The 25557-nt window shown below is 48.1% G+C and overlaps 1 protein-coding gene and 1 long non-coding RNA gene across 4 annotated transcripts in view; one reads left to right on the top strand and one right to left on the bottom strand.

The window, feature by feature from the left end:
* Window positions 1–10699, top strand: part of LOC102959516 (NXPE family member 3-like) — a 47554-nt gene extending 36855 nt beyond the window's left edge. For all 3 annotated transcript variants that reach the window (XM_007073955.3, XM_042972073.1, XM_042972074.1), the window contains 4 exons: window positions 1412–2136; window positions 7490–7563; window positions 7670–7882; window positions 9848–10699. In XM_007073955.3, coding sequence (XP_007074017.1) covers window positions 1412–2136; window positions 7490–7563; window positions 7670–7882; window positions 9848–10380 — 1545 coding nt within the window. In that variant the 3' untranslated portion in view covers window positions 10381–10699. The remainder of the gene's footprint in view (window positions 1–1411; window positions 2137–7489; window positions 7564–7669; window positions 7883–9847) is intronic.
* On the bottom strand, window positions 1795–7640 carry LOC122234698. The gene is made up of 3 exons (XR_006212605.1): window positions 7418–7640; window positions 2663–2770; window positions 1795–1878 (listed from the first exon to the last, which is right to left on the bottom strand). It is a non-coding gene; the product is annotated as an uncharacterized LOC122234698 (long non-coding RNA).
* Window positions 10700–25557: the final 14858 nt, after the last annotated feature.

Genomic DNA, 25557 nt, shown 5'->3' with positions numbered 1-25557 from the left:
AGTTGCATGGGTGCCTGATAAGACTGTGGCCTCCGCAGTTCTCAGTCCCAAACTATACCAACAACTCATACTATACAGAAAAATTGGAATTCCAGGGGCTTAAGTAAGTGCCTCTGGGGCAGGTCCCAGTGATCTGCATGAAGGAAATAGCTCCTCCTTTCTCTCCCCGTGTGCTGCAGTCCTTTCTTCCTGATGTAGGCCCCAAATCTTTCTTCCTGCTCATGTTGATTTTATCCAGGAGATACATAAGGAGGGGCCTTGGGCATCCCCTGTGCCCTGGCCCTGGTGAAACATGGGAGTATCACATGGCCAGAGTGTGTATGTGTCACCTAATGTCTGTGCTGAGGAAAGGCTGAGCGAAGGGGTCCAGATCCCTGACGCTAAAGTGTAGTCAGAGGACAAATCAGAAGCAGGGTAAATAAATGCTAGAGACTGCCAAATACTGATGGGCCGTCAAACTGGATTTACTTCCTTCCCTGGGAGGAATTGCTGAGCATTCGTACTGTGATTTTGAGCCATGTGGATGTCCCCCTGAGGCAAGGCCAATTTAGGCTTGTGGTTACCTGAGACTTGGATTTTGGTTGGGGGCTAGAGATAGCTGGAGCCACAGCCCACTCCCTCCCCACTGCCCCCTTCTATCTGCACATCTCTCCTTCTTGCCTCCTATGCAGGGAAACCCCACGACCCCATGAGTCTGATTCCATTGACTACTCCCCAAGGTGGACCTCTAGCTCATTCCTCTGTGTGTGAAGGAAACTCTCCTTCTCAAATCCGGGATGGAGATTATAAAGGTTGGGTTGTAGAAAGAGAAAATACAAAGGGGAAGGAGAATTTATCCTGGGTTTTGGAGTCCAGAGAGAGAAGGACGTGTAATGGGTGAGGAGAGCTGAAAAGTGGGGGGGCGGGGCTAGGTCCAAGCCTGGACACCCCTCAGCTGGCAGTTAGAGTGTATGCATCCCAAGTGAGCAGGTGATGGGACAGAAGCCAGTGGGGACTGGTAGATAGATGAGTGAGTGTGTATGTGTATGCACATGAGCGGGGGTGGGGCAGAGAGAGAGGGAGAGAGAATCCCAAGCAGACTCTGTGCTGTCAGTACAGAGCCTGACTCGGGGCTCAATCCCATGAATGGTAATATCATGACCTGAGTTGAAATCAAAAGTCAGACACTTAACCAACTGAGCCACCCAAGGCTCCCCAAGACATAGGGTTTTAAACATGAGATATCTGCACGTGTGTGTGGTGGTAGCTCACACACCAGCTTTGGATCAGAAGCGGCATGACATAGGGCTGGTAGGATTCCTGCCTGAGACCCACCAGGCAGAGGAGGACTATGTCTGTTGAACTGATACCTTCCCAGAAGAAAGGTGAAGAGACACAAACCACTGACAGTTTCTTCTTTTTCTGTCCACAGATCTTGTACATCAGAGTTTCCTGGCCTAACAGCATGGTCCCTCTGCCCCCACAGCCCCGCCCCACCTGCAAGTCCTCTGGCTCTCTCCCCAAGGAGCTCTCGGACCTGACCCATCTTCTGCACTGGCCTCCCACCCCAGGAGATGCGGGGGACCTTTTGGCCTCCACCAGTCCCCAGACTTCCACCTACCACCTGAGGGATCGTTCCCAGGCCAGCTACACCCTGGGAGGCTCCCTAGAGGCCATCCTTGTCACCAGAGACCACCAGGGCAGGCCCAAGACCTGTGGTGGAGATCTGTTTCGGGCACAGCTGCTGGGTCCCCACCTGAAGGCAGGAGTCCCTGGGGATATCCAGGATCTGGAGAATGGCACCTACCTGTTGTCCTTCCCTCTGCTGTGGGCTGGGCAGGCCCAGGTGCGAGTGCAGCTGATCCACTCCAGCGAGGCAGTTAGGGTCCTGCGGGGAATCTGGAGAGACCAATGGGCCACAGTTGATTTCATGGGCTATTTCCGGGGACCCACAGGATATGAAGAAATTGTGACTTGCAATGTTAACCCCCTGCTAACTGGGGAGGAAGAGTCTACCTGTCACTACAAGGATGAAGATTCTGGTGAGCTCTGGTTCTGTGCTCGACCCCCAACCCTGCCCTGCAACTCACTGGTAGGGCATTCAAGTGGACATTACTGGAATGTGACCACACCACACGAGGAGGCCCTGCTGGCATGGTAAGAAACCCAGCATTATCTGGGATGTCTGCCCTAACCCTCGAACCCCAGTCCCTGTGATATTCTGCCTGAACAACTACTCTTATTCATCTATTCTCTTCTATTAGATGTGTTTCCTACTGCGTGCCAGGTCTCATACTAAGTGCTGACTACTTCTGTGTAATGGTCAGCATACCTGCCCTCTACAAGTTTTCAATGAGGAGATTCCTGACTTTTGTTTGGGTTTGTTTGTTTGCTTATATTTTTGTTTGTTTGTTTGTTTGTTTGTTTTTTGGGGAGAGAGAGAGAGAGAGAGAGGGAGAGAGAGAGAATCTTAGGCTCCACACTCAGTGTCAATTCTGACACGGGGCTCAATCCCACGACCCTGGGATCATGACCTGAGCCAAAATCAAGAGTCAGACACTCAACTGACTGAGCCACCCAGGCGCCCCTATGGAGATCCATGACTTTGGAAAACACATTGTGATGAGTGCCTAAGTGCAGTATACATTGCGTGGCTTGGGGACATGGAGAAAGGGCAACCCACCTGCCTGTGATGATCGGGCAGGTGACAATTTAGCTAAGGCTTGAAGGAGAAACATGGACCTCTGGCAGAAGAGAAGCATTGCAGGCATCTTTGCTCTTCTGACTGCCCCTGTAAGGAGAGATGTAGGGTAGAAATTACCAGCATATGTGGTCGGAGAGTATGGAGGGTGGATGTGACCCCCGAGTGAGAGGGGAGCAGAGCCTGAAGCCCGGAAGCTGAGAAAGGCTGAGAACTGTCCTCAGTCTCAGGGCGGGGTGGGGGCAAGCCTCCCTGGGTGGACACAAGATGGGAGTCATGGAGGGGAGATGGGCAAACAGCCTACTGTCCCTGAGATCTGAGGCAGGGTGGGGGTTAGAGAGACCCAAGGGAGAAGGGAGGCATTTTTTAAGGTGGGAGACCTGTGCATCTGGTCTCCAGCAGGGAGAGTAGGGGGTGGAGGTAAAAATGGGGTCCCAGAAGGTGGCAGGGTGGAGGCAGAGTAGGGGTGGAGGGACACCCCCACTGAGTGGGGGAAGAGAAGAGCCAGAGGTGTTTACAGAGCAGGCTGGCTGCTGCTGCACCACCCCAAGGAGCACAGAAGTTCTCACTGGCTGCCATGAGGACTGGAGGAGGTGAGCCGAGCCGGAGGCCCTGGCGGTGCTGAGGTGCCTGCTGGCCTCACCAGGTACCCATCTCTGGAGGCTCTCAGTAGTTCGTGTCTGGGGAATTCCCACTAACATTTCCTTCCTGGCATGAGAATTTAGCACCAGGTAACCTTGGTCTTTCCAGACCAATTCTTATGCTCCCTTTGGTCAGAAAAGGAGAATCACATATCCTTTTTGCATTGGTCGATTAAAAATACATCTAAGGTTATGGGGTGCCTGGATGGCTTGGTCAGTTAGGCATCCGACTGATTTCGGCTCAGGTCAGGATCTCGCGGGCATGAGATCAAGCCCCATGTCAGGCTCCATGCTGAGCGTGGAGCCTGCTTGGGATTCTCTCTTTCTGCCCCTCCCCCACTTGCACTCTCTCTTGCTCTAGCTCTGTCTCTCAAAATAAATAAATAAACATTAAAAAATAAATCTAAGGGTAAAAACAGGAGCCATATCAGGATGTCACTTGGGGTACATCCCAGAAGTCTCTGGAGTGAGAGTACGTGGGTTCTGATCCTGGCTCCACCTGCTCGACTTGCCAGCTTCTGTCCATGTGATCTCTGGCAAGTCACTTAACCTGTCTGAACCTCTGTTCTCTCATTCATAGAGGGGGATAATAATAGTACTTCCCTCATAGACTTGGGGTGAAGAGCAAATATATTAATGTGTATAAAGTGCTTAGAACAGGACAGCATATCTCAGCTCTCTTAGCTGTTACAATCTTGGCCCAAGTGTTTTGCTGCTGTCAAGTGGCCCCTGCTCTGTCAGACATGGTCCAAAGTCGTAGAGGTCCTGGGGATGAGAGAGCAGGGCAGACGTGGCCCCATCCTGTGGGAGCTAACAGTGTATTGATAGAAGTTTGGTGTTAAACAGATAACCACACACGTGAGGAATGTATAGCGGACATGAATTTGCAGCCCCAAGGTCAGGTGTTTTCTGTATATCAACTTTAATCCCATCTGAGGACCTCTGCAGCCAGGCTGGTGGGAAGAGCTCCCTTCACCGAGGGTCCTGCAAAGATACTGACGCCTTGGCCATCTGGGATCCTCCCGTAGTCCTCCCCAAAGTGCCCGCTGTTCAAGCTTGTGTAATCTTGGGCTCTGATGGGAGGGCAGGCGTCTTCCACCTGGGTCCAGAGTCCTTAAGATCATCCTTTACCTGCTTCCTGAAGCTGTCACCTCTAGGGGGCACTAGGGCCCTGACAGTCTCAGGGCAGGCCATACTCCTGCATTTTTCTAGCTTGTAGGAATATTCTCATCCCTTCTCCCCTCCAGAAGCAAATTCCCCTCTCCTCCTCAGACACAGCCCCTTCAGTAAGTCCATTCCTTCATTCAGCAAATGCATGCTGACCACACTCTACATGCATGGCCCTGCTGGAACTGGGAACGCAGCAGTGAAGATACAGCAAGGACCTTGCCTTGGTAAAGCTTATTTACAACAGGAGAGAGGATGATAAACAATAAACATAACAATAAGTAAATAGTATAGAATGCTAGAGGAGATGGGGCACCTGGGTGGCTCAGATGGTTAGACGTCCGACTCATGATTTCAGCTCAGGTCATGATCTCAAGGTTTGTGGGTTCGAGGCCCGCGTCGGGCTCTGATGCTGACAGCTCAGGGCCTCCTTGGGATTCTCTCTCTCTCCTTCTCCCTCTCTTTCCCTCCCTCACTTTCCCTCTCTCTCCCCCTCTTCTCAAAAATAAATAAATAAACTTTTAAAAATTAAAAAAAAAAAAGAACGCTAGAAGGAGATTCGTGCTAGGGGAAATTGAAAACATACACGAGGTAAGGATTAGAAGTCCGATGGGGGCAGGTTGCGGTGTTAAATAGGGGGTCAGGATAGACCTCATTAAGAATTTGGCATTCCGGGGTGCCTGGGTGGCTCAGTCGGTTAAGCGGCCAACTTCGGCTCAGGTCACGATCTCGCGGTCCGTGAGTTCGAGCCCCGCGTCGGGCTCTGTGCTGACAGCTCAGAGCCTGGAGCCTGTTTCAGATTCTGTGTCTCCCTCTCTCTCTGCCCCTCCCCTGTTCATGCTCTGTCTCTCTCTGTCTCAAAAATAAATAAACGTTAAAAAAAAAAATTAAAAAAAAAAAAAAAAAGAATTTGGCATTCCAAGCTCCATGCTGAGTGTGGAGCCTGCTTGGAATTCTCTTTCCCCCTTTCCCTCTTGCCCCTCCCCCACTCATGTGCATTCACTCTCATGCTCTCTCGCTCTCTTTTTCTCTCTCAAAATAAATAAACTTACAAAAAAAGGAGAAGAAGACGAAGCTGACATTCATGCAAAGACTTAAAGGGAATGAGAGAGTTGGCCCAGGATGTACCTGAGACGAGAGAGTTCCAGGCAGAGGAAATGCCATAGTGTGCCTGGAACAGCAAAGGAAGCCAAATAGCTGGGATGGGGTGAGGGACGGAGAGGTGGGCAGGTGAAGACCAGCGGTGTTAAGCGAAGGATGCAGCATGACAGGAAGGGCTCTGTGACTACACTGATTTTTTGCTGTAAGTGTAAAGGGAGTCATTGCAGGATTTTGAGCAGAAGATGGACACGCTATGATTCACATCATTTACAGGGTCTCAGACCGTTGCATTGAGAATGGACTGCAGGTTAAGGGAGAATCAGGGAGACTGAAAGGTAGGAGGCCTCTGCTTCAGGTTGCAGTAGTAGAGGTGTCCACAGTGATTCATTTCTGGGTATATCCTGAAGGCAGTGCCCATAAAATGTCCTGAGAGAACACGGAATGTGCTAAAAAGCGAGAACTCACATGTGGCTGTGGGGCTTGGGGCCCGCTTCCCTGGAAGGACAGTTGCAGGTGGGGGGAAGGGTGGGGGTAGAGATCAGGAGTTTGGTCACATGCATTAGACACCAAGTGGAGGTGTTGAGCACATGGCTAGACTCACAAACCTGGAATCTGGCAGAGAAGTCTAGGCTGGAGATCTTGGCTGAGTGAGACCACCAAGGGAGGGAGTGTGATCCGGATAGAGGAGTGAAGGCTGAGCCTGGAGCATGGGAAGAAGGGGGCTCACACAAGGGGCTACCAGGGGAGGGAGGTGTCCTGGCAACCAGGAGAAGAGCGAGTCCCAGGGATCAGGGAACAACTGCTGGTCTAATCGTGATCGGGGAGAATCCAGCAGGAGTGGGCCCAGTAGGACCAAGAAGAGAGTTAGCACTTCTTACAAAAGGCTCCAAGCCCCTTCCTGTATAAATCATGTTTATAATTCCCTGTATTTTTGTGATGCTTTGATGCCTTGGGGCCATGTGGACCCAGGGAGGGCCAGCCCCTCCCAGGGTTAGCTAGCTCTTAGAGAGGCCTTGAGCATACCACCCAATTTTAGTGCACCCCACCACCCTGCCTCCCTCTATCAGGCTCCTACAGTCTGGGCCAATGTCCTGGGCCTGAAATCACCCCAGAGCCAGTTACTGACAACCAGAATCTGCCTCTATAGCCCAGACCCCATTGAAATCATTCAAAGGCTCCAATCCCAAGCCTCCTCAGCTGCTTACCCTTCCTTGCCTATTCCTTCCTGTGAAAATCACTACAAAGGTTTGTGCCCTCTGTTTGCTCTTACTCCCTCTGCCCCCAACTGACCCTGGTGCATCCCCCTGTGGCCCCATGTGGTGCACTGTGCCCCTGCCTCTCAGGGACTCTGAGTAACCCCCTGTCTTTCTCATGGCCATCATCTCCTGATGTGTTGGCCTCCCCAAAAAGCCTGGGTACATAAAAAAAAATTTTTTTTTAATGTTTATTCATTTTTGAGAGACACAGAGTGAATGGGGGAAGGGCAGAGAGAGAGGGAGACACAGAACCTAAAGCAGGATCCAGGCTCTGAGCTGTTAGCACAGAGCCCGACGTGAGGCTTGACCTCACAAACCATGAGATCATGGCCTAAGCTGAAGTCGGACGCTTAACCAACTGGGCCACCCAGGCGCCGCATGCCTGGGTACATTTTAAAACAGCTCTGCTTCCTGCACTGATGGAATCCCCGAGGCAAAGAACCTGGATCCCTGAACTCCAGCTTGCAATCCCTCTCCTGACCCCAAGCCTTCAGTATCTCCCAGGAGCCCTGACACTAGACAGATGCCCTTGATTTTGAGAACTTCCTTTCCTCCAAGAACCCCAGTCTCACCTCAGCCCAGGGTGCCTTCCCATCACGCATTTCCATTAAGGGCTTCCCTCTTGCAAATTGGTTTCTCTTCAGGAACGTGACAGACAAGGTCCTCCCTCAGGGTATTTCTCCAATCTGGGTGGCCAAGGAAAGCAACAAGAGTCTGGGTAAGTGACACTGGGGCTTGCAGAAAAGGCAGCACGTGTTCCATGCCTGTGGCTTTAGACTCTTCTGTACCCACGGATTGTTCTGCTCACAAATAATTGTTTACAGTTCTGTCCCCTCGACAACCATGCCACCCTGGGATCCCAGGCCCAAAGCCCTCTGGCTTCTACCACCAAGATGTGTGGCACTCACTGTCCTGCTCCGGACGCTCCTTCTCCACTGTTGACAGCATCCTGGGCTGCCTGGCTGGTCACGTTGTCCACATGATGGGGGACTCCACACTTCGGCAGTGGTGGGAGTACCTGCGCGACACTGTGCCCTGTGAGTGGCCGTGAGGGGAGAGGGCAGGGCTCCTAAGGCAAAAAGAGAAGATCCAGGGCTTTGAGAAGGCAGAAAACATTTCAGGAGAGTGCTGTGGAAGGACCAGATACTGGGTTTGGGGCAGAGGCAGGGATGGGGAACAGGTTGCCCAGATTGCACATAATCTCAACAATTAGGTGGATGATCAGAGGCTCTAACAGTAGGGTGGATGTGTTTGAAGAATGATGAATAGATAACCTTACCTGGAAGTGAGGATTTGCCAAGGGATATTGCAGGAATAGAGTTGGAATTTAAGAAAAGTGCTGTAGGGAAATCAGGGGTTTCTCTTGTGACTTTGGGAAGACACTGAATGTTTTCATTTTGTTTGATTGATTGAAAAAGCACATTACAAAAACCAGTTATAAGACACTGGTAGGTCAGCATGCAGGCTGGTGAGAGACTAAATTGGGGTCAGCAGTAAAGGAAGCATTATACTGGGGGAACTGACAGCTTGTTGACTGATTGCTTCTAGAAAGAAGGGAGATGACCAGGTAACTACAGATAACAGAAAACGGACTCAAAATGGAAATCACTGGGGTGCCTGACTGCGTGTGGGAGCAAGGGACAGCAGTGGTAGAAGATGGTGTACTTATTTTATATTCTTCATATCGGGTTGTGTGGGCGGGTCTTCTGGGGAGTCTGTGCGTGAGGCATTTGAACACAGGGGACTGGAAGTGAATTGAGATGTCCAAGCTTCAGACAGAGTTTCATATTTATTTATTCCCTGGACGATAAAAGTTAAAAGAGGTGAGAGTATCATGAAGGGTGAGTGCCATCTGAGCCTCCAACTTTTGTTGCACAGATTCCACAATATAATGTAACGTGGTTTAAGGAATATGCTTTATCAGCGAGCGGGGGCAACGTGAGGGCCAAGGAAAGAAGGAACGTCAGCACCGAGCTGCCTCCCCTGCCTGTCTCCTATGATCCCAAAGAGAAGTGTGCAGGGTGGGTCTGTGCTCTCCTGGAAGAGAACCCCCTCAGGCTCTCCCTTGTCACCTACAAGTGTGAGAGCAGCCATGTTGGGCTTCCCGGCACCAGAGGGATGTGGGCCGCCATTTGTTTACAGAAGTTCTAAAAGTACCAGCTGCCCCCACCTAGAGATCTTGAGGTCTGGGCTGTTGTGTACGCTCCTGCTTGAGGTATCAAAGCCCGCTGCCTCCCAGGAGGGTTAGTCTCGGTGCAGCCCCTTCCTTCAGGGAAAAAGAGAGCTCCGGTTCTAATTTGGTGTTTAGGCAATCTGAGGTGACCTCCCAGGGTCACTGCCCGTGGCAGTGGAGTAGTTGACTTTCCTACGCAAGAGGTGTATCTAGAGATGAATAGAAGTTCATGACAGAATGTTGGGAGAACCAGATCCTCTGCTAGCTGATTTGGCACCTTTCTGTGAAATAGAAAAAGGCGCCCCCTGTGCCCACAGAGCCCTGAAGCGCAAGGTAGGGCAAGCAGGCAGAGACATGGTGCAAAGGAGGGGCCTTTTATTGCAGATGCGTCTAGCTCTCTATCAGGGTGTACAGCTGAGTGACCAGACCTGATTCCAGAAACCTCTGGCTCCCTCGGTTGGCCACCATTGTGCAAAGACACACTGGACAGCCTTCACTCTCTAGCCTGGGGCAAGTCTCCATCCAGGGGTGGCCAGAGGAGGCCAATGGATCAATCCAAGTTGAATCCTTTCTGCTAAGAAAGGAAGGAGCATCCGGAGGAACGTCAATGAGACAAAATGCTCCAGGGCCAGGGAGGCTGAGGACTGAGAATAGGTTTTGGGGCTTGGTAACTACTGGCGATATCACAGATTAGGGAGAACATAACCAGGTGCCTGGGCCAGAGGATGCTTGTGTCCTAAGGGGAAACTGATGCTAGATCTTCTATGTAATTAAACGAGGAAGTACGGTCCTATATTAGCCTCTAAGCTTCCTCTTGTCCTCCCCACAGCCCTGAAGCCTATGGATCTACACACCACATATCAGACGGGGCCCCTGATGGCGGTGGAGACCGCTCGGGGCATAGTGCTGCACTGGCGGGCCCACAGCTGGCCCCTGCGCTCCCTGCACACACCAGTGGCCTCCCTGCACTCTGTGGTCCGGGAACTGGGGGGCCTGGCCGGGGGCCCCCACACAGTGGTGGTGCTGGGCCTGGGCGCCCACTTCACCACCTTTCCCCCATCTGTCTTTGTGCAACGACTCGCAGGGATCAGGGCAGCCGTGGCTGCGCTGCTGACCCGCGAGCCCCGCACTCTCGTGGTCATCAAGCTGGCCAATACCGGCTACAAGTCTGTGTATGGCAGTGACTGGTTCACCCTCCAGGTGAACCGGCTTCTCCGAGCCGCCTTTGCTGACCTCCGTGTGGCCTTTGTGGACGCCTGGGAAATGACCTCCAGTCTGGCTCTGCCCGACAGGATCCACCCAGGGCGGCTTATTGTCCGCAATCAGGTCAACTTCCTCCTGTCCTTCATTTGCCCCATTTGAGCGCTTCTGCGGGTCCTGGGCTGTGTGGATGGAGGCGCTGGTGTGAGGATCAAGCCTGGAACCCCTTCCCCTCAGCTGTCTGTACCTCTTCTCTTAACTGTTTGTTTGTTTGTTTGTTTGTTTGTTTGTTTGTTTGTTTTGGATGAGGGAAGAAAGATTTTTTATTGTATTTTAATTCAAACTTATTGGGTTCCTGGTGAGTTTTAAATTTAAAATACTTTATTAGCCAATTCTCAGCGTTGGTTCTATGAATTGTTCATCTCATTTAACTATTTTTCTCCTAGTTCTTTAGTGTTTGGGGTTTTTTTTATAATTTAACTTTATTTTTTATTTTTAAAAATTTACATCCAAATTAGTTAGCATATAGTGCAACAATGATTTCAGGAGTAGATTCCTTAATGCCCCTTACCCATTTAGCCCATCCCCCCTCCCACAACCCCTCCAGTAACTCTCAGTTTGTTCTCCATATTTATGGGTCTCTTCTGTTTTGTCCCCCTCTCTGTTTTTATATTATTTTTATTTCCCTTCCCTTATGTTCATCTGTTTTGTCTCTTAAAGTCCTCATATGAGTGAAGTCATATGATTTTTGTCTTTCTCTGATTGACTAATTTCACTTAGCATAATACCCTCCAGTTCCATCCACGTAGTTGCAGATGGCAAGATTTCATTCTTTTTGATGGCCGAGTAATACTCCATTGTGTATATAGACCACATCTTCTTTATCCATTCATCTGTCAATGGACATTTGGGCTCTTTCCATCCTTTGGCTATTGTCAATAGTGCTGCTATAAACATGGGGGTGCATGTGTCCCTTCGAAACAGCACACCAGTATCTTTTAGATAAATGCCTAGTAGTGCAATTGCTGGGTCGTGGGGTAGTTCTATTTTTAGGTTTTTGAGGAACCTCCATACTGTTTTCCAGAGTGGCTGCACCAGCTTGCATTCCCACCAACAATGCAAAAGAGATCCTCTTTCTCCGCATCCTCGCCAACATCTGTTGTTGCCTGAGTTGTTAATGTTAGCCATTCTGACAGGTGTAAGGTGGTATCTCATTGTGGTTTTGATTTGTATTTCCCTGATGATGAGTGACATGGAGCATTTTTTCATGTGTCGGTTGTCCATTTGGATGTCTTCTTTGGAGAAGTGTCTATTCATGTCTTTTGCCCATTTCTTCACTGGATTATTTGTTCTTTGGGTGTTGAGTTTGATAAGTTCTTTGTAGATTTTGGATACTAACCCTTTATCTGATATGTCATTTGCAAATATCTTCTCCCATTCTGTCGGTTGCCTTTTAGTTTTGCTGATTGTTTCCTTCGCTGTGCAGAAGCTGTTTATTTTTATGAGGTCCTAGTAGTTCATTTTTGCTTTTGTTTCCCTTGCCTCCGGAGATGTGTTGAGTAAGAAATTGCTGCGGGCGAGATCAAAGAGGTTTTTGCCTGCTTTCTCCTCAAGGATATTGATGGCTTCCTGTCTTACATTGAGGTCTTTCATCCATTTTGAGTTTATTTTTGTGTCTGGTGTGAGAAAGTGGTCCAGGTTCATTCTTCTGCATGTCGCTGTCCAGTTTTCCCAGGACCACTTGCTGAAGAGACTGTCTTTATTCCATTGGATATTCTTTCCTGCTTTGTCAAAGATTAGTTGCCCCTATGTTTGTGGGTCCATTTCTGGGTTCTCTATTCTATTCCATTGATCTGAGTGTCTGTTCTTGTGCCAGTACCATACTGTCTTGATGATTACAGCTTTGTAGTATAGCTTGAAGTCTGGGATTGTGATGCCTCCTGCTTTGGTTTTCTTTTTGAAGATTGCTTTGGCTATTTGGGGTCTTTTCTGGTTCCATGCAAATTTTAGGATTATTTGTTCTAGCTCTGTGAAGAATGCTGGTGTTACTTTGATAGGGATTGCGTTGAATATGTAGATTGCTTTGGGTAGTATTGACATTTTAACAATATTTGTTCTTCCTTGGAAGAACATGGAATCTTTTTCCATTTCTCTGTCTTCTTCAATTTCTTTCACAAGCTTTCTGTAGCTTTCAGTGTATAGATTTTTCACCTCTTTGGTTAGATTTATTCCTAGGTATTTTATGGTTTTTCTTCTCTTAACTTTTCTAATGCACAGGCAATAAATCCACCAGTGAGAATTGGGATGTGGGGGGTGGGGGTGGCAGGTGAGGGAAACCTGGCAGTGCTGAAGGGATGAGGCAGAGCCACAGCCAGAAACATCTATCACATCTGTGCATATAAGGATTGTCATTTTATGTGCTGGAGTCTCCATTTAGAATGCCAGCGAGCCTTGAAAAGATATAAGAGAGGGATTCCATTTCAGTTCATCAGAGCCACCCTCGTGAAGAGCCCGACTATATATATAAAGACTTTTCGGGGTTGATTTGTAAAATAAAATATTTCTCCTCATCGTAAAAGTAATGCAGTGCTTTTTGTAGAAAACTTGAAAAGGTACCAAAAAAATAACAATGAAAATAAAAGTCACCTAGAATCCCATGGCTGGGAGACAATCACTGTTGAAATACATATATTCCCAACAATTTCTCAATGCATAAAAACAAAATTCTATACCTCTTCCTTTTATTATTATTTTTATTTACTCAAGATATATCCGATGGGTTTATTTTGAGATTCTAATGGACATTAATTTGGTGTGTGTGCCCCTTGGTCAGTTCAGGTCCTACAAGAAGCAGGTGTCAAGATAGGATTAGAAGTGCAAATATGTTTAGTGGAAACACCTATGAGAGATAATGCGGAGGAAGCCAGGTAAGGCTGGGAGAGCCTTCAGACCTGATGCAAGGTTGACCTGGAGTAAAGGATGGAGGGAAGGAAGGTTGGGTAGAAGCATGCTAGACCATCGTGCAGTCTAAGGAAATTTTGGCAAGACCAGTGAGAAGTTCTTGAATCACAGTTGACCATCAGAGGAGTCCTGTATCTCCCAGGAAGGGGCCAGCCTCAGTATCCCTGCCGTGCTCAGCTGTTGGCTGGCAGCAGCCCCATGGGAAGAGTGGCCTCACTGTGAGGGATGTCAGAGGATAACAGCTGGGGCCCTTGGTCAAGTACAAGCCCTGCAGTCCACTAGGAAGGCAACAAACATTTCAAATATGTAATAACTCAGGAAATACAGTTGATTTTCTAAAAGAATGACAAAAGTCAAACTTCAGTCAAAGAAGACATTACTGATATGATCCAGCAATTCCACTTCTGGATATTTATCTGAAGGAAAGGAAAACACTAACTCAAAAATGTATCTGTACCCCCACGTTCACTGACTACAGCATTATTTATAATAGCCAAGATATGGAAGCAACCTAAGTGTCCACCAATGGATGGATGGATAAAGAAAATGCGGTATTTATGAAACAGTCAAGGACTGGAACAAGCCCCTGGACACCCAGGGCACTCCCTCTGGGCTCATATCCCTTTCCCTGAAGGGCAGAGCAAGAATCAAGGAGGAAACCCAGACTGGTTGCAACTGATCCCAGATGAGATGGTCACCAAAATTGACCTTTCACCAACTTTTCTCATCTTAATGCTAAAAAACATGCCCAGAGGTAGAGACTTAACATGCAAATGAAACGTCCTGTGCATGAAGAAGCATGTTCTGTCAAATGTACCTGTGCCCCCACTTTCCTGGGCTTCCCCACCCCTACTTGCTTAAGCAACATTCCTTTTTCCCACCTCGGCCCCTTTAAAACTCCCTGGCTATTGTCTGGAGAGCCAGTATGACACCTTAGTCATGACTTTGTCTCCCTTCTCCTGCAGCTATTGCCCCAATAAAGCCTTGTCTGTACCTTTAAATTTGGGGTCCATCCTCATTTCTACCATACCTGGGTCCAAGGACCCAAGTGTGGCACCATATACACAATGGAATATTAGCCAAAAAAAGAAAGAAATCCTGCCATTTCTTTGGGTGGATCCAACAATATGGTTGGATTTTGAAGGCATCATGCTTAATGAAATATGTCATATAGAGAAAGGTAAATGCCAAATGATCTTCCTTATATATGGAATCTGAAATAAACAAAGAAACTCCTAGGTAGGGAGAACAGAGTGGTGGTTGCCAGAGGTGGGCAGGGGGGCAAAATGGGTGAAGGGGGTCAAAAGGCACAAACTTCCAGCTAGAAAATAAGTAAGTCCTGGGATATAATGTACAGCATGGTGACTACAGTTAATAATGCTGTATTGTATATATGAACGCTGCTAAGAGTAGCTCTTAAAACTTCTTATGACAAGAAACAAAATTTTGTAGCTATGTTGGTGATGGGTGTCAACTAGACCTATTGCGGTGATCATTTCAATAATACAAATATCAAATCTTTATGTTGTATACCTGAAGCTAATACAATGCTATACATCAGTTATATTTCAATTAAAAAATTAAAAAGGGTGTTTCTTGGTTTAGTGGTCTAATAGACTTTCCCAATGACATTTCTGTTCGTAGACAAAGATATGTTGTCTAATTTGGCATTGCTGCTGATAGAAAATAAATTATCTGGAAATATTGATTATAACATATTTAGCGATTTTACTGAAAGAAAAAATAAATTTCAATAAATTTCAATATACAAAATAAATTTCAATAAATATACAATACAAATATATATAATACAGAATTCCACGTGTCTTTAAAAGTTCTGCAAATATCGCCAAGCCAAAATAGAACATGCAGGCTCCTGTAATAACGATCAATTCAGTTGTCTTTGTTTTGCTAACTTTCATCTGTATAAAAACACATTTCTCAGTTTTGTATTATGAAGGTATACTTCTCAGGGCAGAGAGACAATTATTTGGCAGATTATGATAACTTAAATATTTGGACATGAGGAACAGTGCTCTGGTTGTGCTCTGGCCGGGGTCTCACAAGTGATAGAAGCAAACCCACCATCCAAAAGTAAGGAAGCCAGCCCACAGTGAACCTGGCCACAGCCCTGTGGGGTGCACCCTTGATGCCCCCCAGGACTGGAGACGCACCCACGTGACCTCACTCTCCTCCCTCCCCAGATCAGGATCCTGCCCCTGCTCCCATGTCAATCCATCACTCCGGGAAGAGCAGGGAGTGACCAGTGCTCGGAGGGCGGGGGGGTTGGGGGACGGGCCCCTCGGTCCTACAGGAGGGCTTGTGCCCGGCTTTGCTACAGGAAGCCTAACTCTAAGTAACACCGCCTGATTTTGGTGTCTTCCCCGCCCAAAATTGGCTTTATGAAGCAAGTCATGAATCAGACAGCATCTTATCCAGCAAGTAGCGAGATGCTCCCCCTTCTCCGCCTTTGGAAACAAAATCCACCAGTTTGTGTGGAGAAACATTGCCTCTTGCTGGCCCTGAATAATTATGTTTCTACAGAGACCACAGGTTAATAAAGGCCAGTGGCAGGCTGTGTGCCTGGAAACCCAGACTGCAGCTATCACCCCTGGAGTCTGAAGAAGCCTCTTCCACCTGGGGTCCTTATGGGGGTCACCACCCACACTCACTCTTCTCAGATGCAAACTCCCTCTCTCGGGTCTCCTGGGTCTCACCCTCATCTCAGCTTGTGTTGTCCAAGATGCACTGGTAACCACTTTATCACAGTAATTATGCTCCAGTGAAAGACCAGGGCCACCAGGGCCGGCAGCCACTCTGCATCTGAACAGGGAATATAGGGAAGCCAATCGTCACGCTGGAAGGCAGACATGGGAGGGAGAGACTGCGTGGTGCCTCAACGGGCCCAGGACCCCAAAGCCCGCTTTGAGCTCCAGAAACTGGGAGAGGCGGGAAGGATCCTTCCCTAGAGCCTTCAGAGGGGGCACAATCCGTCCACACCTTGACTTTGGACTTCTGGCCTCCAGAGTTGTGAGGGAATAAATGTCTGCTCTTTCAAACCAAAAACACATCAGTACCAGGGGCCAGTGACACGCAACGAATGACATGAAGTTTGAGGCCGACTTGAACCAAAGTGTCACCTCAGCTGAGATCCGTTGGCCAGTTCAGGCCTTGTAAGAATGTGCTCAGCTCAGGCCACTAAAAACATATTTCAAATAAAGGAAGGAAAAAAAAGAGGAGGACTATGTGTCCATCATAATTCACCTTAAATTTGAATTCTGTGAAATGCACATCAACAGAAGCATTTCCTGGCTTTTTCTTCTGAATTTGCTAAGCCACCTGATGACCATGGATAAAGGGGATCCCACAGAGGGAAACGTACCGGAGCTGATTGTTAATTTGGGGGAATGTTGTGAGCCCTTTCTCAACACAGCCACTATTAAATATTAAATATGTGTACAACAATATAAATGTACCTAATGCCACTGAACTGTATACTTAAAAATGGCTAAAATGGTAAGTTTTTGTTAAGTATGCATTAACACAATAAAACATTTTTAATCAAGGGGCGCCTGGGTGGCTCAGTCACTTAAGCCGCCAACTTTGGCCCAGGTCATGATCTCACGGTTCATGAGTTTGAGCCCTGAGTCAGGCTCTGTGCCAACAGCTCAGAGCCTGGAGCCTGCTTCGGATTCTGTGTCCCCCTCTCTCTCTCTCTGCCCCTCTTCCACTCGTGCTCTCTCTCTCTCTCAAAAATAAACATTTAAAAATGTTTTCTTAATTTTTAATCAAGAAAAAATATAACCTGGGGCACCTGAGTAGCTCAGTTAGTTACGCCTCCAACTCATGGTTTCCGCTCAGGTCATGATCTCAAAATTCATGAGTTTGAGCCCCGTATGGGGTTCCACACTGCTAACTGTGTGGAGCCTAATGAGATTCTCTCTCTCTCCCTCTCTCTCTGCCCCTCCCCCCCAGCGCTGTAAATAAATAAATACATACATACATAAACCTAAAAAAAAAGAAAAATATAACCTTACAATAAATTATATTAAAAAGGAAGAAAGCTCGTCTCTGCCTACATAGTTTACCACGTATTACTATTATCTGTGCTCTTGACGTTATTTATGCTGTTGCATCTGCATGGTGGGAATAACGTAGAAGCACCTGCCGCTGTGCATTTCTTCTTGGCTCAAATTCAGTGACTTCACATCGGGAGTCATATTAGTCTGCTCGGGCTGTCATGATGAAATGCCACAGACCGGGTGACTTAAATAGCAGGAATTTCTCTCAGTTCTGGAGTGCGGGAAGTCCAAGATCAAGGTTTGGCAGGGTAGGTTGTGTCCTGAGGTCACCGCCTGTAGCTTGTAGGCGGCGCCATCTTGCTATGTGTTCACAAGGCCTTCCCTCAGCATGTGCGTGTGGAGACAGAGACAGCAGCACTCTGACGTCACTTTCTGTAAGGACACTAGTCCTATAGGATCAGCCCTTCACCCCCATGACTCATTAACCTTGGTTATTTCCTTAGGGGCCCCACCTCTGAATACAGCCCTACTGGTGCTTAGGGCTTCAACATGTGAATTTGGGGGGTCCAGTGGGGATGCAAACATTTGGCCCACACAGAGGTAGCTAACTCTATACTGTGGGAGTTCTTGCACCATGGAAACTGGCAAATGCTATGAATCGGGGCTTCTGGAGAGCTGTTTGTGACACAGAGGGGAAGGGCAACAAGGGTCACCTCTGAGAGTATCCTTCCTCCTCCCTCAAGCTGGGAGCACAGCAAGGTCAGGAGTCAGCCGGTGCCTCCCAGTCCTCAGCCCTCTGCTGTCACCTCTGAGAGGCTCTGTTGGCATTTGTCACATTGATCAGGAGCTGGAATGCAGCCAGCGGCCATGAGGAGGAAGCTGACAGGTGAGGAAGTCTCGGTCACATGACAAATGAAACTTGTGAATGTGACAGTGGCAGACTCCACAGAAGGCAGCCCCTGGGTCAGACTGCTGGGCAAATGCCTTCCCTTCCCCGAGCCTCAGTCTTCTCATCTGTAAAGTGGGGATAACAGCTACCTCCCTTAGAGGGTCTGAGGGAGGACAGAATGAGGTAAGACAGAAAACACTGCACACCGACTGGAAAGCTACATGGATCGTCATCACCTGACACCCACCTCTGTGTTCTTTCCATTCACACCAGTCGGCACTGACTGCCCCGTGCACTGTGCCAGGTGCCAAGGACCCAAAGCTCCATGCCCCGGTCAGTCCTCAAGCATCTCCCTGTGTAGCAGGAAGACAACACAGAAAAGGGAACCCTTGGGTGCTGATGTGGCCCAGAGGACTGTTGATGGTTGTCACTGCATGGGGAAGCGGGGGGAGCAGAGGCACAGACCCAACACCACAGCAGGTATTCAGTGGCAATGTGACCTTAAGTGATGTTCACAACCTTACTCAGGACCTCTGTTTCCTCTTGTAAAATGAGGACCATAACAGACCCTGCCTACGGGGAGAGTTAACTCCTACTTTAAAATGTAATTTTAGGGGCGTCTGGGTGGCTCAGATGGTTAAGCTGCCAACTTCAGCTCGGATCATGATCTCGCGGTTCCTGAGTTCGAGCCCTGCTTCCGGCTCTGTGCTGACAGCTCAGAGCCGGGAGCCTGCTTCAGATTCTTTGTCTCCCTCTCTCTCTGCCCCTCCCCTGCTGGCCCTCTCTCTCCCTCTTTCAAAAATAAATAAACATTTAATATATATATATATACACACACACACACACACATATATATATATGTATATATAATTTTATTTGGATTTGTTTGAATCAGATATGGTAAGACACAAAGACACAGAAATTACTGTCATGAGGTAAGAATTTATACTCACTGATCCCTAGATCCCAGAGGCATGGAATCTCATGCAGGGCTGCATTGGGAGACACCAAGTTCGGTCAGGAAGCAAAGGAAATGAAGGGAAAACATGGACAGGAGCCTTTATCTAGTGTCTGTGGAAAAGACAAGGCAAAGCAGGTTAAGCTGGTTTATGATTGGCCAGTGGGAATAATTTCAGCGGATTCTGCAGATTAGGGGCTGCCCTGGGGAGAATGGGGTAGAGGAATATTGCCCTCCTGGGGCAGAAGAGCCAGATGGAAGAGGTGGTTTGGAGTACGGGCTCTGGACTGGGCTCTGGACTGGTTGGTTTGCATATGAAAGGTGTGCTCCTGGGCAAGTCTTTGCCATCTCTAGGAACTGGCCAGCACTGAGAGGGGCAGTCTCTCCCTGGTCAGTGAGGCTCCACCTGTCAAAGCATCAAGAACACAGCAAATAAGCAAAACACCCAGCACCCAGTAAGTGGGAGATGTCATCCCCACCTGTTTCAGCGTTGACTTTGTGGCCTCCCTCTCCTTGCTTCACACGGGTGAGTCTTCCCTTCCCAGCTGGGTCCTAATTCCTGGAGGGCTCACTGCATGCCTGCCCCCAACCAGGGCAGAAGAAACCCTCTCTGGGCCCCCGTCCTCTGGATAGAAAACAGGAGGAAGTAAATAAACACAGTGCTGTTGTCAGCAGTGGCACCAGGCAGTTCATGGGGAAGGGTAGAGACTGTGCCCTGTTCTCCTTCAGAGAACTATTGTCATCTTCCTGCCTCACCTCACGCTCACATCCCCTTGCCTTTGTTTGCCCAGACCTTGACAAGTGGCCTGATGAATGAAGCGCTAGGAAGGGCTGTGGGAGGAAAGGAGGCAATAACTTGGGAAGCACCAAGCTTACAAGGTGCACAAACCTGAGAGTGGTCCAAACTACTCCAGACCTGCCCAGTGGAGGGAACTAGAGTGAGGTGACCCCTCTGAGCTGTAGTTTCGTCCTCTGTCGGGTAGAATACAATTCCTCTGTCTCACAGGATTGCTATGAAAAGTAAAAGTAACACACAGGGGGAGTCCTCAAAGTCAGTGTCCTTGCCCCACGGCAGCAGTTCTCAAACTTCAGCAGGTAGAGTGGGGCCTGAGAATTAGCATTTCCACAAGTTCCTAGGTGAGGCCGATGCAACTGGTCAACACTGTGATACCTATGAGGGGTATGGCTAGGATATACAGTAGGCGTATGGTTAGCATTTTAAAGAATGGCCAAAATAGTTGTACTGTTTTAAATTCCCATCAGTAGTATGAGAGTTCCAGCTGCTCCACATCCTTGCCAACCGCTAGTATGGTTGGTCTTTCAATTTTGGCCATTTTGCGGATATGTGATGGTATGCCATTGTGGTTTTCATTCCATTTCCCTAATGACTAATGATGTCACACATCTCTTCATGTGCTGCTACCTGTATATCTCCTTCAATGAAGAATCCATCTAATCCAGTCTTCAGCTCACCTTTAAAATCGAGATTTGGGGGGCATCTGAGTGGCTCAGTCAGTTAAGCGTCCGACCTCGGCTCAGGTCATGATCTTGCAGTCTGTGAGTTCGAGCCCCGCATTGGGCTCTGTGCTGACAGCTCAGACCCTGGAGCCTGTTTCAAATTCTGTGTCTCCCTCTCTCTCTGCCCCTCCCCTGCTCATGCTCTGTCTCTCTGTCTCTGAGAAATGAACAAACCTTAAAAAAAATTTTTTTAATTGAGATTTTGTTTCATCAAATTGAAGGTTTCTGTCAGTTATGTGATTTGAAAATATTTTGTCCCAGTCCATAGCTTTTATTTGTCATTTTCTTGATAGTATCTCTTGAAGAACAGAATTTTTAGTTTTGATAAACTGCAATTTATTAGTATATTCTTTTATGGATCATGCTTTTGGTGTTGAATCTAAGCAATCTTTGCCTAGCCCAAGGTCACATTTACTCCTGTGTTTTTTCTAGAGTTATATAATTTTAGGCCTTATATTTTTTAGTTTATTTATTTATTTTGAGAGAGAGCGTGCATGCATGATCAGGGGTGGAGCAGAGAGAGAGGGGGAGAGAAAGAATCCCAAGCAGGCTCCATGCTGTCAGTGCAGAGCCCAACATGGGGCTCAATCTCACGAACTGTGAGATCGTGACCTGAGCCAATATTAACAGTCTGATGCTTAACGGAATGTGCCACCCAGGCACCCCGTAGGTCTTAAATTTAAACCTATCATTCGTTTTCAGTTAATTTTTGTATAATGGATCAAGGTATGGTGTTTTGTGTGTTGTTGTGGGCTTTTGTGGGTTTTTTTCTGTTTTGTTTTGTTGTGTTTGGTTTGTTTTTGCATATGGAGGTCTAGTAGTTCTAGTACATTTGTTTAAAAGACTATCATTTCATGGGGTGCCTGGGTGGCTCAGTCAGTTGAGTGACTGACTTCGGCTCAGGTCATGACCTTGCAGTTCGTGAGTTCGTGCCCCGTGTCGGGCTCTGTGCTGATGGCTCAGAGACTAGAGCCTGCCTTGGATTCTGTGTCTCCCTCTCTCTGCCCCTTCCCCACTCATGCTGGGTCTCTCTCTGTCTCTCAAAAATGAATAAACATTTTTTAAAAAAATTTTTTAAACTATCACATTTCCACTGAATTACCTTTGCACCTTTGTGGGGAATTAATTGACCATATATGTCTACGTCTATTTCTGTATTCTGTTCTTTCCATTTATCTAGTTGTCCATCTCGATTACAATTGCTTTATAATAAGTCCTGATGTCGAATAGCAGAAATCCTCCACTTTGTTTTCATTTTCAAAGTTGTTTTGATTGGCCTCGGTCCTTGAACTGCTTTGGGAAATTTTTTTTAATGTTTGTTTGTTTGTTTTATTTTTTAAATTTATTTTGAGAGAGAGAGAGAGAGAGAGAGATGGGGGGGGGGGGGCAGAGAGAGAATCCCAAGCAGGCTCTGCACCGTCAGTGCAGAGCCCTGTGTGGGACTTGAACTCGTGAACCCTGAGATCATGACCTGAGCTGAAACCAAAAGTCGGATGCTTAACCAACTGAGCCACCCAGGCACGCCTATTTATTCATTGAGGGAGAGAAAAAGAGAGAGAGAGAGCGCGCGCACAAGCAAGGGAGAGGCAGAGAAAGGGAGGGAGAGAGAGAATCCTAAGTAGGCTCCACGCTGTCAGTGCAGAGCCCAGCGCAGGGCTTGATTCCATGAAGCCTGCGATCATGACCTAAGCCAAGATCAAGAGTCAGACGCTTAACTGACTGAGCCACCCAGTCGCCCCACTTTAGGAATTTCAGAGTTGACTTGTTAGTTTCGGCAAAAAAGCCTACTGGGATTTTGGTTAAGAGTGTGTTAAAGCTACAGATTAATTTGGGGAAACTTGACATCTTAATAGTATTGAGTCCTCTCATAGAAGAATTTATTAGTCTTCTTCAATTTCTCTCAGCAAATTTTGTGGTTATCAATGTACAGATCTTGCCATATTTACTCCTAAGTATTTCATACTGGTGATGTGATTATAAATGTTTTTTTTTCAATTTCCAATTCTTTGTTATTAGCATATAAAACACAATAATATTTCTGCATATTGCTCTTGTATCCTGCAAACTTGCTTAAATCACTTGTAACTCTATTAGCTCTTTTGAATTTTTTTTTAATGTTTTTATTTATTTTTGAGACAGAGAGAGACAGAGCATGAGCAGGGGAGGGGCAGAAAGAGAAGAAGACACAGAATCCAAAGCAGGCTCCAGGCTCTGAGCTGTCAGCACAGAGCCCGACACGGGTCTCGAACTCGCGGACTGTGAGATCACGACCTGAGCTGAAGTCGGATGCTTAACCGACTGAGCCACCCAGGCGCCCCTCTATTAGCTCTTTTGTAGATTCCACTGGATTTTCTACATAACCAGTCAAGTCATCTATAAATAAGGACAGTTCTTACTTCTTCCTTTTCAATCTGGATGCATTTTGTATTGATTGTTGTACATGCAAGATTTTAATTGTAGAGGTGACTGAGTGATGACACAGAGCTAATGCCGTTGAAGGAAATTTTCTGTAATTTTTATTTCCTAAGAGAAGGGAAAACGCCATGTCATTAGAGGGCCACCTGGGGAAACACTAGAGGAGGTAGAGGCAAGAACAAGCGGAAAGCATAGACCACAGACTTTATCGTGTTTTCACCAGGCAAGACATGGCAAAGAAGGGGAAACACCTTAGGATTGGTGGGCTTTGGGCTACAACTGCTATCGCTAGTTGCCTGGAATCCAGCACAGGGTTGACTCAGGGCAGAAGAAATACTGGCCTGGTGTGTGAAAGTTAGATAAAGGAAGTGGTTTAGAGTATGGGCCCCATGGATTAGTTTGCATATGAGAGACATGCTCCTAGGAAAGCCCTTTGCAAGTTCTAAGAATAGGCTAGCCTTGGGAGGGGCCATCTCTCCCCAGTCAGCAAGGCCACAAGTGCCAGAGCATCAAGAATGCAGACAATTAAAAAAAAAAAAAAAAGTTAATACAATTGCCATGTGATGAATGAATGCCAAATACATAAATACAGATTCTCAGAAAACACAGAACAATTTTACCTATTTGTCTTGCCTTATTGCATGAGCTAGAACGTCCATCACAATGAATGGGGGCAGTGAGAGCAGACCTCTTTGCCTTACTCCTGATCTTGGGGGGAAAAGAGGAGCGGGGTGAGGTGCCATGGACGGGGAAGGGACTGGAACAGTGACAGATGTGGCCAATGAAGAAGGGAGAACAGAAACTTAGTAGAACTTGGAGGAAGATCTAAGGCCCTATTCTCAAATTGTGATCCACAGCTCATAGTCCTCACTCTGTCCCTGTTTCTGATCACACTCCTGACCCCTCCCCCACAGCCACCCCCTGGGCTAAAAAGCTGCATTTAGGCTCTGCCCATCCAGGACAGGGAGGATGCTACCAGGACAGGGAGGATGAACAAACACAAAGACCACACACCATATGTGAGCAGAAATCATGTCTCCTAATTTCAAGTGTCATAGGGATCCCACTGGGACCAGGGGCTTGAACATGGCATGGAATGTGCAGCTTGCATCTAGGGAGATCGTATATGGGAGAGGCAGGGCCTGAGGCACCTGGGCGACAGGTACTCTGCCAAAGTGACCCAGAGCCTGTTGAGTAAACATGCCACACTGCCCAACAGAAGGGGCTGGGGCACCCCCTAGTGGGGTCCAGCCCCCTCCTTGGGTGACCTGGCAAAGAAGAGACTGTCCAGCCAGGTTCCACAGCCAGGGAGGTAAGGTGGGAATAAAATTCAGGTGTCACCCCTCAGACAGGGCAGGCCACCCTCTAGAGGAACTCCCAAAAAGGCAGTCGGTCCTTTGTCCTCTCTTCTGTCCACCTTTCCAGCTGTCACCATTCACCCAAATGTCTTTCACAGCCCAGTGGACTCCATGACATTAAGGCTGCTTCCTGATGGTGCCTCAGTTTCCTGATGGTGAAAATAGAAAACAACAAATCCACCACCCAATGTTGTAGGGCTGAAAATGAGGCAATGGATGTTTAGGGCCTGGCTCAGAGAAGGGGATTCCATGAAAATGCAGAACCTGTCTCCTGGAGCCTAGGAGGAAGTGCAAGAAATGCAGACACAGGGACAGGGCAGGGGCTGCCTGGAAGGCCCTGGGAGAAGCGTGGGGGAAAATTAGAACTCAGGAAGCAACTGAGAAAGGAAGCTGGTCTTCTTGCTTCGGCCTCCAGAAGATGAGGCCACTTCCTGTGATGAAATCATGTTCTCCAATCCCCACCATCTACTGAGTAAGCCAATGCCAACCTCATTCTGGGGAGGGAGGGAGCTGAGCCTCCTAAAACCAGCACAGAGAGTCACCAATGGTCTCAGCCCCAGTATCTCATCCCCACCCACCAGCAGTCACAGGTTGGCAGTGCCCTCGATTGGAGACGGTCCAGGGACCGTCCGGAGGGTGACTCATTACTGCTCTGGGCCTTATTTCCCCCCTGCTCAAGGAAGGCTCCCAATTAGCCAGGGCTCTCACAGCTGTGGAGGGAATGACCTAAGGGGCATTATAAAAATACAGCCTCCTGGGGCTTACCCCCCAGAAGGGAGCCAAGGCCCAAGGTTGTGTGGTGCAACTTGGTGGGAGCATCCAGAAGGAGCAGAAGGCTCTGTGGACTCAGCGAGACTGGAGTTTGAGTCCTGGACCTGCCTCAAGGGTCACATGACCTGAGGCAGGGCTTCTCTGAGCCCTTGGTCTCCTCATCTGTGGAGTGGAGGACAGAGGGGCCTGTTGATCAAGTCTTGCCTCCTGTGGGTCGAGGCATGGGCTCAAGAAGGCCCACCCTCACCTCTTAACCCCAAGGATGGTGTGAGACTGCACAAAAGGAGCTGACCAGGGGAGGGAAGGAGCCTGATAGGCCTGGGTCCTGGGCAGGGGAGCCCCTGCTGGGAGGGAGAGCGGCCAGGTGCAAGTTGGGTGTCCTTGGTGCCTGGTGCTGGGGTGGAGGCCATCTGATCACCAGTGGGTCCCTCCTCCTTCCTCTGGGGA

The sequence above is a fragment of the Panthera tigris genome, chromosome E3, assembly GCF_018350195.1.
Source record: "Panthera tigris isolate Pti1 chromosome E3, P.tigris_Pti1_mat1.1, whole genome shotgun sequence".
NCBI classification, from domain to species: Eukaryota; Metazoa; Chordata; class Mammalia; order Carnivora; family Felidae; genus Panthera; species Panthera tigris.
Note: the sequence above shows the minus strand (reverse complement) of the source record. Positions and strands in the feature narration are given on the sequence as shown.